The 14,152-nt window shown below is 35.5% G+C and overlaps 1 protein-coding gene across 1 annotated transcript in view; it reads right to left on the bottom strand.

Moving 5' to 3' along the window:
• The window catches only part of XPO4 (exportin 4), a 73,166-nt gene that overhangs the window by 11,368 nt on the left and 47,646 nt on the right, over positions 1-14,152 (bottom strand). The window contains exons 8-15 of the mRNA XM_041416087.1: positions 12,409-12,566; positions 11,974-12,148; positions 7,736-7,912; positions 5,729-5,871; positions 5,469-5,614; positions 4,000-4,177; positions 2,537-2,696; positions 764-933 (exon numbers count right to left, since the gene is read on the bottom strand). Coding sequence (XP_041272021.1) covers positions 764-933; positions 2,537-2,696; positions 4,000-4,177; positions 5,469-5,614; positions 5,729-5,871; positions 7,736-7,912; positions 11,974-12,148; positions 12,409-12,566 — 1,307 coding nt within the window. The remainder of the gene's footprint in view (positions 1-763; positions 934-2,536; positions 2,697-3,999; positions 4,178-5,468; positions 5,615-5,728; positions 5,872-7,735; positions 7,913-11,973; positions 12,149-12,408; positions 12,567-14,152) is intronic.

Below are 14,152 nucleotides of genomic sequence, written 5' to 3'. Positions count from 1 at the left end.
TGAATCAATTCATACAGGAGAAAAGCAGGGAAGTGCTTTAGTTTTACACACATACACACACAAGAGTTAATGGATATATTGCATGGATTAAAAGCTTAGTCTCATTACTTCATAATAAAATAAGCAATTTATTCCAAAACTAGCTCCTGTGGGGTTTATTTTTTTTGAAAAGAAAAATCTTCAAGCATTTTAAATCCTCATACTTCAGAACAGTCTTTCAATAGACTGTGAATGTATGACTGCATGTATAATTGCATGTCATTTGACATAAATAAAGTATTCAACAACTTCCTGCTTCACAGTTTGCAATATCAAAGAAAACTTATTGAAATTTGACTGAATCCACAAAATCCTGTATTTAAAAGAAGTTAATTTAGGTTTACAAAACATATTTCATACTGGCTTAGCCAGTATCTGAACTCCTAATCAACAAAAATTAACAGCAACACAAAAATCCTTGCCATAAGAGTGGAGACCAGTAGAGTTTTCCTTTCTCACTGTTTAAGAGTGAGACACAAATGTAGGGAAGGAGAGTGCACTTCTAAACAGTAATAAAAATTAGGTGATGTTTTGTCAAACACAGGTCTCACTCCTCAGCTTGTCAGACAAGTTTGTGGTGTTTTTTGCAGTTATAGTATGTTACTAAAGTAATTTGACTTACAGAGACATGAATATGAAGCGCCCTATATCTGGATTACTGTGGCCAAAAAACTTTAAAGGAAGCAAAAGAAACTTTTTGACTTCCAGAGGTATAGCAACTTACCGCTCTCTCCTTTCCACTAATGTTACTAGCAGTTGTACAGTATCATTTGCAAGGTCCTGCTCTGAACTCCACACTGCCAGGTTACTGATCACTTTTTCTAAAAGGTAACCCACAATCCACTGGGAACCCTCTGTATCAGCACCAAATGCTGTACTAAATGGCAGACTTATCTATAAGAAAAGCATTAAAATGAGTGAGTTTTACAGAAGCCAAAACCCAAAAGTGTATGGCAATCATTGTCAGCAAATTCTTTTCAGGCTATCACTTCTTTCCTACTTAAACTACACAAATGTTACATAGACAAAGGCAAAGAATACCTGCAATAGAAATATCTTTGCCAAATTTATCTTGCGATCTTAAGCACAACATCTAAAACAAAGAAAAGTTTCAACCTCGTTACAAAAAAAGGTTTGAGTATATCTAGAGTTTTAAGGCCAATGAAAGTTCAACAGCTTTAATTATTAAAAGATCCCAAAATCACCTCCCAAAAGTGTTTCCATTAATTTAAGACATAATTCCTCAAAATTCAGTGGTAAAAATTATTACTAGATCTTGATCTATATAGAAACCTATAAAGACTAATTTTCACCTCAATTTTTCTGCATCTGCTTTCTGCAGATGGTTCCTTCAATCTACACATCTTTTAGGAAACATGTCATGCTCTGGTCCTGGCACATTAAAATATGCTTCCTTGAAATTGCCTGCTCTCCTACCTTTAAAGAAAGTTTCTCAAGAGTGAAATCCAAAGACTTTGTAATAGTTATGCAGGGCTTCCTGTCAGCACACCACTAACACTTCTACCTTTAAGAACTCATGATATATACATGGCTGAGCATAAGGTTTAAATAGAGATTTCAATCACTTTCCCATGTCAACACAAACTAAATGTGTGCATTTCCTAGACACTCTGTTCTGTTTCTTCACATTGTTTTTCCATGGATCTCCTTTCAACACGTTCTCCAATTCTTGCCCAACTGGTACCTTTATGAATTCTTAGCTGTGCTATATGTATGAGCTGAATAATATGACTCCAAATATTTACAAGTCTGTAGGATACCTATTACTGTTAAGGAGAGGCCCCCTGAAGCGTTAGTATTCTTAGTTGCTTCAATAGTGGAAATAAAAGGCAGGAGGAGAAGACATCCCAAAAATTAGATTGAACAGGACCTCCTCAGTATGGGCGGCCTCTGTGAGCTAGCTGGATTACAGTTAGTTCGATAAGCAAAATCAGGATCAAGTTCTAATCATGATTAGTGCTGTCCAAGCACAGTAAGAAGTTGCCCTTCACAAAGAACACATGAAATCATGATATATACAATGAGAACGAGGAGAGAAAACAGCATGACATTAGCTAATGTATACTACCTTGTGATGGTGTTAGATATCTAACTCAGAATTACGATCAAGAGCAATTGCTGTATTAGAGATGAAACGTAAAAACTGATGGACACTCACGATTTATAACATCACTGCAGTCAGTGAGTTTCACTCACTATGCAGCCCAGGAGCACTATGTTATTCTGATATGGCAATGGCTACCAAAAAAACCCACATCTACAGCAAAATGTGTAAGAGTCCCCTAAAAACTTAAATTTCTAATTAGCAAATGAAAGAAAACACCAAATTTCAAATAAATTCAAAAATAATTCTCAACCCATAAATGTTAAAAATACTTCAGCATTGCACTTTTAAATAGCTACAATGACATTTACATTCACAGGATAATACTACTGCTAATACTCACAAATAAATTCATAAAAGTTATACCCTTACCTGATCATACAACTTTTCGTCTACTAGGAGGTAAGTCTTTGCCCAGCGCTTGAGGAACCATACAATATCTTTGCCCATCTGGGGGCTCAGGAGGTGTGTGAGATTTGCCCTTATTGCTCTAGATTCTACTTCTGACACTCTTAAAATAGCAGATAACAACCTGCAGATGTAAAATACAATCAGGATGCTGAGAGCGGTTTTTGGAGAAGCAATGCAACTACCAAAATCTCTTGCATTTTTCACAAAATATGAGAGAAGGATCAGGATAATACAAAGCATTTCAACTCTAATCAAGTAAAAAGCACCTGAATTTATTGTTTTTGAAATGCATGGTGAGAGAGAGAGAGAATAGAGCAAATACCCTCCAAAAAGTTCCTTGCACCATGAAGTTTAATAAAGGGTTCTAATTGTGCAGCATTTGCAGGGTGACACACACCAAAAAACAAATACAGAAATGACCAGTTATTTTTCCCTTGTTCATTACTGCTGGGAAATAGTCTAAAATAGTAAATCACAAGGTGATTGCATTAATATAATCAGTCCATAAAACTGCATTAAATACAAGCTCTTGTAGTACATTAATTTAATTTCGTAAGAATGTGATTGTGCATAAGAAATTTAGCAGCTGACAGTGGACTATTTCTTCAAGACATTTCAGAGTTATTGCCAAAGGGCTTCAAATCTCTCCTTATTTTGATCTGGTTTTATTCCCACCACTGAGACACTGCCTCAAGTAATCCTGTTTGGTGGCCACTTCTTGAAGTGGCCAATAGTATTAAGTGAGCAGTGTTCAACCTTCTAAACACAGTCTTCATCATTACTAATGAAGGTCCACTTTTTCTACCTTCTTCCCAGAAGAAAACATTCAATGAACACAACAACTAATCTTAGGCGAAGACTCTTTCATGTCAATTTAAGAGTGGAATACAATCTTCTGAAGTGTGAGGATCCAAATTGAGGAGTCCTTTGTGAGCATGAGCCCTCTTGCAACAAGAGAAGGGAAATCTCTCCTGCTTCTTTTATAGGCTGACAGTGATGTCTGTACGTAACTGACAACAATTCCTCAAGCTCTGAGGATCAATTTTGCTGCTATTGCCAAGCTTGGGCAGTAACCCATATTCAAAGTAGAGAAGCTCACTGATGTTCTGGAAAGCTGTCTATGTGCTGAATGAATTTTAGAGTATATATTATCCAAAGATTTTGATCTGCCAACTTTTTTTACTTCAGTAGTTTTAAGGATTTTCTGTAAAACATAGATCAAAGATGGGTTTTCAGTAGAAATACAAAAAACATTTCTGTATATTCCCAAGACTTTGGCTTATGAAGTCTGTGAAGACTATTAGGTCAATCTTTCCTTTTTCTATGTTCAGTGTTTACATATTTCTTTTCACAGAAGTCTAATCACATTCTGGGGTGGTTTTTTTCTCTGAAAAAGCATTTAATAGCACAAGATGTATCCTTACCTAATTACAGAATCAGTTCTGTTGTACCCTGGGATAGAAGAGGCCTTTTCTCCTGGAGATCCCAGAATCTGAAGTGTTGTATTGATGTCAACCTCAGCTGAATGTTTAATGGAATATTCCATTACTTCTGGAGGTATTAGCGGAGTCTCTCCCTGAGTATCATTAGCCAAGAGGTAGCCTTACATTAAAAAAGAAAGAGTGATCACAACTTTCTACCCTAGGTTAACTTATGCCTTTCTGATTAAAGAATCCATAAGCTTAACTGCAGACATGACACAGAATCAAATGTTTGTACAGACCCTGACTAACACTGCTTAAATGCATACAAGTTAATTAGAATCCTTAAAGCCATTCAGTAGGAAAAAACCTAAAGTGACAAGAAACCAAGACTGGAAAAAGAAACTACCAATTTAAAAACCAATAAAAAAGAGACAAGTTTTGCTTCATGTAAAAGTGCTACAGTCAATTCATCTACTTGGGGGAAGAACAAAGCAATATTTTGTTGTCATTTTTTTCTTCTTCTGCTATGTGGTAAAAAAGTAATGTTTTACAGCTTCTGTGCTGAGTCCATATCATTTGGGACTTCTGTTTTGCTAACATCGCAAGTCTGTGAGAATCTTTCAGACCTCAAGTACCTGTGCTGTAACACAGTTTTTCTTGCCTAGCAACTGCAGATCAGTTGAAGCATGGGTTTTCATACAATACTCTGGTATCTACATAATATTAATTCCAGCTTTAGTTGTCGTTTTCGATATCTGATCGCATAACCATCTGTGAGCTACAAACTCCATCTCAGTGTTACAAAAATATTATAAACACATTCATGTCAACATCTGAGAGCAACTAAAACTCCAGATCTTAAAAAAAAGTCCCAGAAATATTTCATATATTATACACTTCTCCGAGCAAAGTACAGATTTAGTTGTTACTACATTTGCCAACTTAAGCAAAACATCGTCATCTAAAAATCAAACCCAAAAAGGCTCTAAATTTAGAGCAAAAAGGCTATAAAATACCCGAAATGTAACAAAATAGCAGGTCATGAATCATCAACACTGAGAAAGTCCAGAACTTACAAAATTCTCTGTCACCATTACCATGATCTCATGTTCATTCCCTTATAAAGTCATGTGCACCCAGCCACTGAAACCACCAGACTAATTTCTTGAATAGGTTGACTGATAACACAACTCAAAAAATCTATAACAAAATTAGTTGCAGGAATTTCCAACAGACATTGATGAAACCTTTACATGAGGTAATCATTAGAGATAACATTCCTGCTACTCAAGGCAGATCATAGTAAGACAAGGACTTTGCAAGTCCTGTATATAAGATGAAATCATTGTAAGGGATAAAATGTATAGTCAACTGAAAGTAGTTGATATACTGGGATTTTTTTTTCACCTGAGGTGCTCCAGCTGCAATAAAACTACCAGAATAAGTACTATTTAAAGCTGTTCACTTACCTGTGACTAAAATAAGCCAATGAATATCCTCATACAGGTCGTCAAGCACTTTATTGTCAATTGAACCTGATGCTGGTGAGGCAAGTAACTGCTGCTGATGTCTTTGCAACTGTCCATGGAGCCTTGTCACTCGGTCTTCTAACAAACTGTGGACAAATAACAAAGTAGCTTCACTGTTTTTAAACTGTTTTGGCAAAACTAGGCTTTTCCTATGTGACCGCTTTATTGATTTGCATTCATGCCTATTTTTTTATACTTACCTTGTGAGAAGAGGTATGCAGTGCTCTGCAGCAATCCTCCCCAGCATGCCTACGCTGGCCAACTGGTCACAGAACTGGTCTCTGTCATCTTCCTGCAGCTCACTTATTTCTTCTTCTTCCCGAGAGGCCACACCATTGGCAGTCTTTGGTTATTTCAACAAAATTAGAAGCAACCAGTTAGAGTCATACTTGCGAAATTCATTATTACCACGATTTTCTGCATTATTTTGGCTCTTTCTTGCAAGATAATTTGCACTTATGAACAACAGACTTGTACTAAATTAGACACAGGAGAGTTAAACAGAGTCAACATGGGCTCATATTGTTTTAAAATTAGCATTTCACAAACTCTTTATCAAAACACCACATTCAGTTAATTTGCTAACATTTCAATAGTTCTCAGTTGTCTGAGATCTTACATGAATCACGTAATAGGCAGTATTTTTCATGACGAAATGAATGTTAGCCCTTTCATTAAAGTTTTTCCCTAACCTACTGTTTGAGGGGAAATAGTAGTTTAAAAACTACTACTAAATTTAAAAGAACTACATCAAAAGTAAATGCTACCAACTCAGAAAACAGCAGACTAATAATCTTGATGATCTCAGTTTTATTTTTTGCTGATGCAGGAGCTGCACTGTTCAATTTCTCAAAGCTTATCTTGGTTGCATTATAAAACTATTTAAATTATAATCAGATCGTACTCCTTGAAGAGATGAAGCATGATATGCAGAAACCAAGCATAAATATTAGAAGTGTTTCTTTCTTATCTATTAATCATAAAATTTATGCAAGTAACAAAATAAAATACAGGAGGCAGAGAAAGCCATCAGCCTGCTTTGTTTCTATACAGGCCCTGGAAAACTGAATCCACACACAACTCCTTATGCAAAGTTCTTTTAATTCATCTTTTCTTTATGTAACCCAGCAAATCATTCTCTTTTGGCAACTTCAAAGTTGCAGCTGTTTATTGAAGGGTGAGCCTCTGCTCTCAAAGCAGAGACTGAAAGTTCCTGTTACTGCTTTGATATAGAACAAGAAGCATTCTAAAATGCCAGCTGTGGCTTTTAAAGGTTACCCATGGGATAAATGACTTATCTCACAGAATGACATGAATCAACCTGTGTATACAAGTTATGTCAAGACTGCCTGATATGAATTCAAAGCTCTCTTGTGAAATATTTCTCTCAGTTTTGGCACTGTTATTACCATCTGTTACATATTGAGATAGCAGAATTATGTTTTACATAGTGCTTTTCAGAACGAGGTATCTCTGAGAGCTTTGCACAGCATCAAATTAAAGAGAGACTTTATACGGTTATTGAATTGAATTTGTGCAATAACTAATTCATCCAACATCCACATCCAACTGTCTGTATAAAAATCTATTTTAGTAAGATCCAGATTCCTGGCAAATAGACAAATCATCTTTCTTTTTCAATTGTTCAACAGATACTTGATGTACTTGTAAATTTTCTCTAGACAGTAAACTGTTGAAAAACCCAACTGGGAATTTATTTTATCCAAAAAGACCACATAATATTCCAAGTTTCTTCTACTTTGAGCACAGTCAGTCTACATTTTTTCAGATATTTATGCATGTCAGCTATATTTTGAAGGAAGTGCATGGGAGGCAACAATCATAAAAAAGGCTCCCAATTTCACTAAGAATTTTAACTAACATTGTAATCCAGAAGGAAGGTCAAAAGTTTAGTCACTGTGTCTGTGGAAAGAACAAGATACACATTGATTTGAGTTACAGGTTTACTTTTCTTTTTTTTTTTTTAAAGTGATTTTCAACTTTACATTCCTTTAGTTTCCCTCCAGAATGAGAGCAATGGACTGGGAAATCACAATGGAGTAACAAGTTCAGCATTTTTTTTCATTTCCAAAATCATAAATGGCAATTCTATACCAGCTGCCTTGAACTACATAATATACACACACCAAAAGACATGGGCCAGTTACTGTATGTTATCATCCAAAACTACTACAAGGAAGGCTTACCAAATTCCTTGTGCCATCAGGAGCAGCTAGATGGCACTGAATGTAGGAATTAAAGACTTGAACAGCATGTTGGGTAAAGAAACCTTTATGGAAATGTTTGTCATCTTGGACCAAAGTAAGCCAAGATTCCAGTAACTTATCATATGCCTCCATATATACCATGTCATCTTTGTCAAGCTGTAAGAGATGGAAAAAAAAAATTTAAAAAAAATCATCTTATTACTAAACTAAACCAGAGGAACATACTTATATTTATTATTATTTTACAGACTGCTGAAACAAACAAAAAATAGGATCTAAGAATAGCTAAGAAAATATCAGAATGAATTGAAGCAATGCATCAAAAAGGTCACTGCAGCTTTCATGCCTGCTAGGCTTTAAAAACCTGTCAATGTGTTTAGCTATTTCTCTTCGTCTGATGTTGCATAGAGATTTATAGGTATTCCAATATCTCTGAAATAGAGAGAAAAAACAATGATTCCAGACAAAATCACTGCAAGATTACAAGTGTTCAAGAAACCTTATTACAGGTAGCTAGTTTTGATGATGAATCTCAACTTCTCATTCTATGAACAAGCCAAAAGCCAAAGAATTAGAAGAGAATAAGCCTGCAGCTTTAATTACTTAGTGCATTTCAATTGCTGCTTCTTCTTTGTAATTATTCATGTGCTTCTACATAGTACACAAGTTGTCAAAGGAAATAACTTCTCTCAAAAACAAAGTCCAGAGCTGCAGGCAAATGAAAGAATCCAAAAAGCCAAGTGGCCATTTCTTTTTAAAAGTATTTTTAATGTAACTCTTGACTTTTTGTTTTGACGCAAAAATTGAATGTTTGTAAATACATCCAACTTCAAAAAAACTTCAGCATGACTGTACAGATAAACATCCTACTAAGATGTTGTCTTCTTAAGTTTTAACCAACAAGATGGCTCACAGAAGTTACCCTGAGACAGCAAAGGTTAATAAAATGGTTCAATTATGAAATAAAGAGATATTAAGGTCTTAGTTATGCTCCAGACACAAGAATTCCTGACTTCCAGTGAAGATAGAAACATGGCTGGATGAACAGGAAAGGAAAAGAAAACACTAGCTGGATGACTGATTAAGAGAAAAAAATGATATCACATTGGAAGCATTCCAAGATAGCTTCACAGCATCCTTTTGTAACTGCCAAGTTGTCATATTTCCAGAAGTTAAAATATGGGACATACTGACGCAATTGTGAAAACAAAACCTGGAGGTGACAAGGAAAGAGGCAAAATTGTACTCAACACTAATGTAAGTCATAAATTTAGGAAGGACAGAAAAACATGTCTTTTTAAAACTTAGCTAGACACATGAATTTACTGACAGTCATTCAGCCCTTAAGTATTTTGACATGTATGTAATATATTTACATCTATAACTTACATATATGACATTTAATTTTTAATAACTGAGAGTATAAACAAATAGACATGTTTTTATGAAGAATAAAATACCCTCAAATATAGCCAATTCATTTATTTGGAAAGGTAATAAAAATTTAATGCCACGAAGAAAAATCATTTCAACACTTAGAGATAGTCTCACAAGAAATCTAGGACTAATAAGTGCCTCCATAAAATAAATGACCAAATTGTAGAAAGATTTTATCTGTATTGAATCAATCTGGCCCCAAAGAAACCTTGCTAAAACATCCCAATTCTTATTTCAGCTTATCTACCGCTGGGCAATGTGCCATGCTGTAGACCGGGAGCTGAATAATTCTGATGGATCAAAACTCAGATCTTCAGGAGAAGCAAGAGAAACCCAGTAAATGTAAAGCAAAGATGCTTAATTCCTCTTAATTTCCTCTCCATGAAACAATAAGAAATTCAGTCCTTCCTCCTTCCTAGTTTGCTGACCCTTTGAAGAAGTTACACTTTGAAAGTTTGTCAAGCAGCAACAAGCTGCAAAGAATTGGAAGTACAGCAGAGGGGACCAAATTCAGAATGATCTCTGCTGCCACATGATATTTGAAAAAATATCATGAAACAGGAACAGTACATTAATATTTGTTTTGAGAAAAAGAAGCATTTGATGTCATTTTTATTGGACATTTTATCCAACATCCTGTTCATACTCTTCACTAATTCAAGTGGACTATTTGATTCTACTTCTGCATAAGCATTAAGTGTTGAACAAGGCAGAGCATAGCTGTGGATGAGCATCCTCTCTCACACTCAGTGCCGTTAAAGGAAGGGCTTATTGGTCCACCTTGCCCCGTAAACTAACCCTCAGCACTGCTGAAGCTTACTGCCCTCCCGCCACAACGGTAGCTGGTTCAGGCAAATGTTTCAACTTCCTTCAGCCAATCTCCCCATCTCAAACTAGCAGGTTAATGTGAAACAGCATTCAAACATGATGCTTGGATTGTGGGGTTTTCCCCATGGTTGAAAATCAGTATTAGATGCTTTGAAGTGGTTTGCAGATTTTGATTTAGGATCTCCATATTTTGACAGTTTTCATAGCAGGTCTTCAGCTAAGTATATTCCTTGTGCTTGATGGGGTTTCTTCCATGTTCACATGGTATGTTCTGCTGGAATATCACATAGCAGAAATATGGGGAAAACAGTTCTACTAATTAGCAAAGTTTAAGAAGTACACCTGCTTGCATTCTGCTGCATTTCATATTTCTGAAAAGCTCCAGGAATATTATCTGAGGATTCTACTGAGCCCAACATGCACAGTATTTCATCTGTCAGAAATCTCTTAACAGCACATGAGCTCACGGAAAGTATCACTGCATGCATTCTAAAAGAATTGGGGAACACATTAGCCATGGCCAGGACATGCCTAAGCCAAAAGACTATTTTCAGGGATGCAAAGCAGTACTTCTATAGGCACAGCACATGGTATTATTGCACCAGACAGTGGTACAAGCTAGTGTAAGCTCTTGCTGAGAGATTGTTTTAAATGACATCATGTTGAGTATTATTTTCATTAAATATGATTGCATATTCTAGTTCTCAAGTAACAAGGTGCTAACTGAGGAAACAATATCCCTTCAGTTCCTTTGCATATAAATGATAACTGTCTATGGTTTGGATGAATCTTATAAAGGCTTCAGGAGCATTTCTAAAGTACTGGTCAACACTGGAATAAGTATTCAATATTCTACTAGAAAATCTCAAAAGCACACAAATTTTGACCAGTGAAGTTTGCAAAGGAGCTTTATTTTAGATTCTAAATTTAAACACAGATTTTCTGAATAAGACATGAAAAAAATGAAAAGTTTAAGTGAGCACTGGGCCAAATATAATACATTTTAACCTTGCAGCAAAGACATGATCTAATGTTCTGCAATGAATGCTTATTAATATACTTGCACTCTCTGGTAAAGAAACACATCCATCAACTTTGTAAGTAAATACTTCTACAACAATTTTCAAAGTCACTGTCACTACACCAAACTGTCAAAACAAAGAAAATCATCCCTTCTCATGACAGTGGGGAACTCTTGGTTAGTATCTTGATAGTCTTATTTTAAATCTATAGCCACTGCACATAAACAGCTGAAGTGCAAGATTATTCACCTTAATTCTGACGTTATTTTCCTTAAACTATGTGTCCTTGGTAGTTTTTATTTTTAATGCAACTTTTAGGTGCAGAACACTTGGGCTACGCCAACTACTCTTTAATATTACAACCAAAGTTTGAAAGAAAAAAATCCCCTTAATTCTTGTGCTAGATTTGTATGCACAAACACCATTTGAACTGTGTCAGCAATGAAGGTATGATCTGAACAGCTTAGATGTATGATGTTAACAACAGATCTTAATGGCTACACTCACTTAAAAAAGAAATTCCTTACTCAGAACTCTAGACAGCAGTTAAGTTTCAGTCTGTCCATGTGTTCATGTAGTCATTTAAACTTTCAGGACTGCAGCTTGTTCATTATCCACAACAGCAAGTCAGCAATACTTTCAGACTTTAATATTTTAAATTACTCTGTTCACTTAAAAAATTAAGATGCACTTTAAATCAAAATGAAGTCTGAAAGATGCACAGTGTGTATTTATGTTCATTACATTGTGTGAAATAAAAAGAAAATCCTCTCATATGTGATCTCAGAACTATCTAGGACAAACCAATGAACTGATAACAGTTATTAACAAAATAGCCAAATTCTCGTAAGTGACAAATTCTCATGTCACTTATGCTTATCACAAATAGAAGTGAAAAAGGCTACCCATTTTTTGAGAGCAGCTACTTACCACTTCTTCCAAGGCAGCACTTCTTCCAAAAGAACAGGTGAGGTGTGCGAGGCAGTTAACAAATGAAGAGAAAAGTTCATTTGGAATGGCCGTTAAAATATTGCGAGGAAATACAGTTATCAGATTGCTGATAATACTGGAAATTCCCACTGCTTCAGAGTCTTCTATTTCAATTCTATAGATAGAAATTGCAGTTTTTTGCCATTAAGAAAATTGTTCAAAGGGAATTGGTTTTGTTGATACATTTTAAATAAATCTACTTCATAATAAGCACCACCTACTTTAATCTGCCCTTTCTCAATTTAAGCAATCCAACAGTAAGCACAAATTACATCCAGAAATAAGCAAGCCATACCACTTCTCCACACAGATATGCTACAGTCCAAACTAAAGATTAAAATATGCCATCTAAATTTAGAGAGCAGGCATACATACCCATTGATAGTATTCAGTAATCCCTCAATGAAGTGTGCCAGGTAATCAACTTGAGAACCTTCATCAGGAAAGACTGGCCCGTGCAAAGACGCCAGCTGTGCCAGGCACTGTAATGAATCTTGGGCCATATCTGTATCTTCTCTGATTTTTCGATGTACCTTTCAGGAAGTGAGGTAGTTAATAATACATGAAAACAGCGTGTTCTTACAACAGTCACATGGCTCTCAATCCAAAAGAGCACACACCATAAAAAAAGCTTACTATAACTTCCACTCAGTCTGAAATACAAGGGTTTCTGCAACTCCCTAAACCATGGTAAACACCAAGATAGTGACTCAGCTCACACAATCTCAAGCCTTGAATTAACTCACTGAAACTAACATTTAGTTAAGGCTCACCTACATGTTGAAAATTGAACTGTCTATTGAATGTTACGTCTTAAAGAGCGAAACAGATGCCAGTCAGCCAGACATGCTGCTCCTTCTAAAAACAGCAATAATGACAGTCATCTCTATTATGCTAACTATGCCTAGGCTACAGAGTCTTGCTAAAGTTAGTCAACAAGTTCAATCAAGATTATATAGATGCTTCTTTAGCAGAGGTAAACACTGAAGACATATACAAAAATGAATGCATCACTTCCTTGGCAACACCCTTATATTATACAAGGCCATCAGTAATCTTCCTGCATTTGTGCAAACTGTTATGTCATTATTTCTGTTGTTGAGACTTTCTAGATTTGAATCTTACTACTTCAGTAAACATATTCTCACATACTTATTTTAATCAGTCAAGTACAGATTTAAAGTATTTTTTTAGGCTCATGCCTATTTTTTCACAGAAGATTTATTGAATAAATAATCAAAAGAATATAAAGTAGTTTTTTCACACAGAAGTGAAATTTAGCTGAATTATTTCAGAAATATTATACCAAAAAGTACAGTTAAAACACTAACCACTTTTCCGTGGTGTTATAGTTGCAAGTTCACCCAACTCATAACTAGATGGATTAGCTGCACAGTTAATCCCTGAAAGATCAAACTAGCAGGAGAAATAAACCCTGCAACAGAAATACCCCTCCTAATACACGTCCCACACGAGGCTGAGATTACAAATGAAGGCTCTTGCTCTAACACAGCAATCCTGCCAACTTTTCCAAGGTTATTAAAATTTCTCAGATCAGATAAATGAATAAAAATTACGACAATTTACTTACATTACCTCAAACACCAAACTACTGCTGCAAGCCTCAACCACTGCAAATCAGGAATCTAAAACCAGAACTGACAGCATACTGCCCTGGCTAGCATTCATTCAAAAATAATAAAATACAGGCAAGCCTTGGCTACTTATTAAGTAAAATGCAAATGTATTAAAACAAACCTGCAAATTATTAAAAATATTTTTTAATCACACATAAGTAATTGTAAACCAATCAAGAAAACAAATATGCAACTCTGACAACTTCATACTATTAAACAGAGAAGAAGGGTTAACATGTAAGCCAAAAAGTTATTTGCATGTGGAGGTTCACAGCTGACAGTAGCAACTGTCTGGATAGTCTAGACAGCTGTTCAGATTGTGTGTAGCTGCTGAGAGTTCCGCCAGTGATTTTTTTCACCTTTTCAAAACTTCTGGATAAACTTGCAGAAAAAAAAATAAAAATTAAATGTATCAAAAATCCTATCAAGTAAGGACATGTATCCAAACACATACTGTCAAGCAGCATTGGAGAGTTACATTT

The sequence above is a fragment of the Onychostruthus taczanowskii genome, unplaced genomic scaffold (genome assembly GCF_017590055.1).
Source record: "Onychostruthus taczanowskii isolate IOZ18803 unplaced genomic scaffold, ASM1759005v1 scaffold50, whole genome shotgun sequence".
NCBI classification, from domain to species: Eukaryota; Metazoa; Chordata; class Aves; order Passeriformes; family Passeridae; genus Onychostruthus; species Onychostruthus taczanowskii.
This window is presented reverse-complemented; position numbering and strand designations above follow the sequence as displayed.